The sequence below is a fragment of the Rhagoletis zephyria genome, unplaced genomic scaffold, assembly GCF_001687245.7.
Source record: "Rhagoletis zephyria isolate East Lansing unplaced genomic scaffold, Rhagoletis_zephyria_1.1 Rzeph_scaffold_41962, whole genome shotgun sequence".
Lineage (NCBI taxonomy): Eukaryota > Metazoa > Arthropoda > Insecta > Diptera > Tephritidae > Rhagoletis > Rhagoletis zephyria.
The window spans coordinates 1-2,666 of NW_016199017.1; the positions used below are offsets into that span (position 1 = coordinate 1).

Genomic DNA, 2,666 nt, shown 5'->3' on the forward strand with positions numbered 1-2,666 from the left:
GTCGACATTGCCATCGGCACTACCACCTTCTTTCCTGCCCGTCTGATCTTTGCCGTTGCTGCTGTTCACCGAGGAGAAGTTGTCGAGGATGCGGTGGAAGACGTTTGCTGAATAAGAAAAAAGTTGGTTAAAAAATGTACAAAAGGTAAAGTATAGCACTTACAATTAAGGGCCCTCATGACAATACTGTAGACTGCGTTCTTCGCACTGCCAAAGAGGTTCGGATGGTGCTCTCCAGTGGTGGTGGTAGAAGGAGTTGAAGTAGGTGTTGTTGAAGGTGTAGCCTGAGGAGGAGGTGCCGGAGCTGAAGTAGAAGTTGATGAGGTCACAGAGGCCGGCTCCTCGGCAATGGAGCTACCCTCCTCCTCTTTGACCACAGTTTTCGGCTGTTGCTGCTGCTGCTGCTGACTGGCACTGCTATCCACAATGGCCAGCCCGTCCAGCGGCCCGCCGCTGTTTGGCTTATCAATGCGCTCCACCTCATCGAAGAGGCTGGTCCCATAGACGCGCATCACACTGACCGGGCAGAAGTGCTCTGCGCCGTAGTAAGAGTGCAGCTGCACCCGCAGGTACTTCACAAAGCCGTTGTTGGCCAGCTTGAAGCCCTGCACCGTGCGCACGTCTGCCGCCGTGAAGCTGCCCAGCACCGACCACTCCCCCCGGGCGGGGTAGTGCTCGCTGGCGGCGACGGAGAACTCCCGCGGAATGCTCGAGTACAGCTCAAAGTTGGCCATCTCCAGGTAGGCGGGCTGAATGGTCTCGCAGAGCTCAATGACGAACCAGTTGGCCGTCTTGCAGGGATTCAGCATGTACTCGTCCGTCTGCTCGTTTAGCACTCTGGGAAAGGAGGTTGATTAGAAGATGTTGTTCACAAGTCTGACAACTCACCGATTGACAAAGTCCGCCTCGGCATTGGAGTCGACAATCTTGGCGCCGCACTCGTGCGAGGCAAAGTTGCGCGCCCGATTGGTGGGCAGCGTCTGCGAGGTGCCGGAGTCCGAAGCGGTGGAGTGGACTGGCTTTCCATTGCCGCCGTTGCCATGGCCACCGCCGTTTCCGTTGACAGTGGAGCTCGATGAAACGGTCTTCAGAGCAGACCCATCTCCACCTTGAGAATGCGAGTCCTGAAGCAGTAGTTGCTGCTGATGCTGCTTCAGCAGGTTGAGATCACGCTTCTGCTGCTCCGAGTGCTCCATCTGCTCGGAGATCTTCCGCCGCCACTCCTCAAAGGAGAGCATGTCCTTGGTGGGCGAGGAGGCGACCTTCATGCGAATGATGTCGTCCACCGTCGTTCCACCGCCACTTTGACTTTCACTCGTGATTGACTGTTGAGTGCTCTTGTTGCTGTTGTCGTTGTTGTTGTTAGTTGTGGTCGTTGTTGTGGTGGTCGTCGTCGTTGTCGTCGTTGAAGTGGTCGTGGTGGTGGTCGTGCTTGAAGCAGCAGCCCCCTTTTCCACTTCATTTTGACTAGATATGTTTTGGGTTGTTTTATCTGAAATTTAAAAAAAAAGAATAAGTTAGAATGAGCTTTTGTTTTTACTTTTTTTATAAAGTTTTTGCATACCTTTCTCCGGCAGATCACAGCCCTCCACCGCCACTTCTGCTGTTGCATTGTAATTTGGCACTTTTGAAGTAGGTGTTGTAGTTGTGGACGGTGTTGCAACAGAAGATGCAGCAGTTGTTAAAGAGCTGCTCGAGCTTTGAACTTTGCTGGGCGTTTTCCTCCTCCTCCTTTTCACTGAACACTGACTGTTGGATGAGATTTTTGCTGAATAGGTGTAAGCTGAGAGGAAACGGTGTTGAAGACTCAAGCAGACTGGTGGCGACGACCTTTTCAAGGCCCTCTTTCTTCTGGTCAGAGTTTGAGAAGACTGAGGAGGCGTCGCCTTAGCCTCAGCCTCAGCTGAAGAAAGATTAAACCGATTTTCAGCTGAATTGGGCGAGTAAAAGTTGTGGTCAGACTGTTGTTGCTGTTCCGCCTCTGGACTGAGCCGCTGCGGTTCAGTTTGAGGCTGATGATGAAGAGTTTGTTGTTGTTGTTGTAAAGTTGAAGGCGCTAAAATGCTCCCATTCGGATCACCTTTACCACCACCTCCCACTGATAAAAATGGATCATCCTCTGCAGAGGGAGAGCGATTCAGGCAGAGGTGAGTGCTGGCGAAGATGACCACCACCAGGGCGAAGATGCTCTTTGAGGTGAACATCCTGCTGGCGAGCAGCCGAGCCAAAAGGGCGCGGGCGGTTAGTCAAAATCCAAGCACTGGATTCTGCTGAAGTTGCTGCTGCTGCTGCTGCTGCTGCTGACTTCTGCTGAAGCTTTGACAGAGGCTTTGTTTGCTCGTCGTTTCGAAATTGCTAGAATTACCGTTGCGGCTAAGGTGCTGGCGCTCGGCTTCTAGCGTAGACATTTTCCACGGTAGTGATGATGAGAATGATGCTGATGATGAGTGTGATGGTGATGATGATGGTGATAGTCCTCCTCGATGATGCACTTAGATTGCAATCCTCCTCAGAGAGAAAGAGAGCGGGTAGAGTAGTGGGTATCTCCTCTCTCTCCTCTTCCTCTCTTGACTCGCCGTGTGTGTGTGTGGATCACGAGGAAATCACACGTAACGTTGCAGCAGCCGCAGCCTTCAGGCGTCGCTCAGCTGAGAAGGCAAAGGCAG

General features: G+C 52.6%; 1 protein-coding gene across 1 annotated transcript; it reads right to left on the bottom strand.

The window, feature by feature from the left end:
* Positions 1–163: 163 nt before the first annotated feature.
* LOC108355072 (SUN domain-containing ossification factor-like) lies at positions 164–2,408 on the bottom strand (the record flags this gene model as incomplete). Its single annotated transcript, XM_017606245.1, has 4 exons — positions 2,366–2,408; positions 1,565–1,768; positions 889–1,492; positions 164–837 (listed from the first exon to the last, which is right to left on the bottom strand). Coding segments are annotated over exons 1-4 (1,525 nt in total), but the record flags the coding sequence as incomplete, so codon positions are not given.
* Positions 2,409–2,666: the final 258 nt, after the last annotated feature.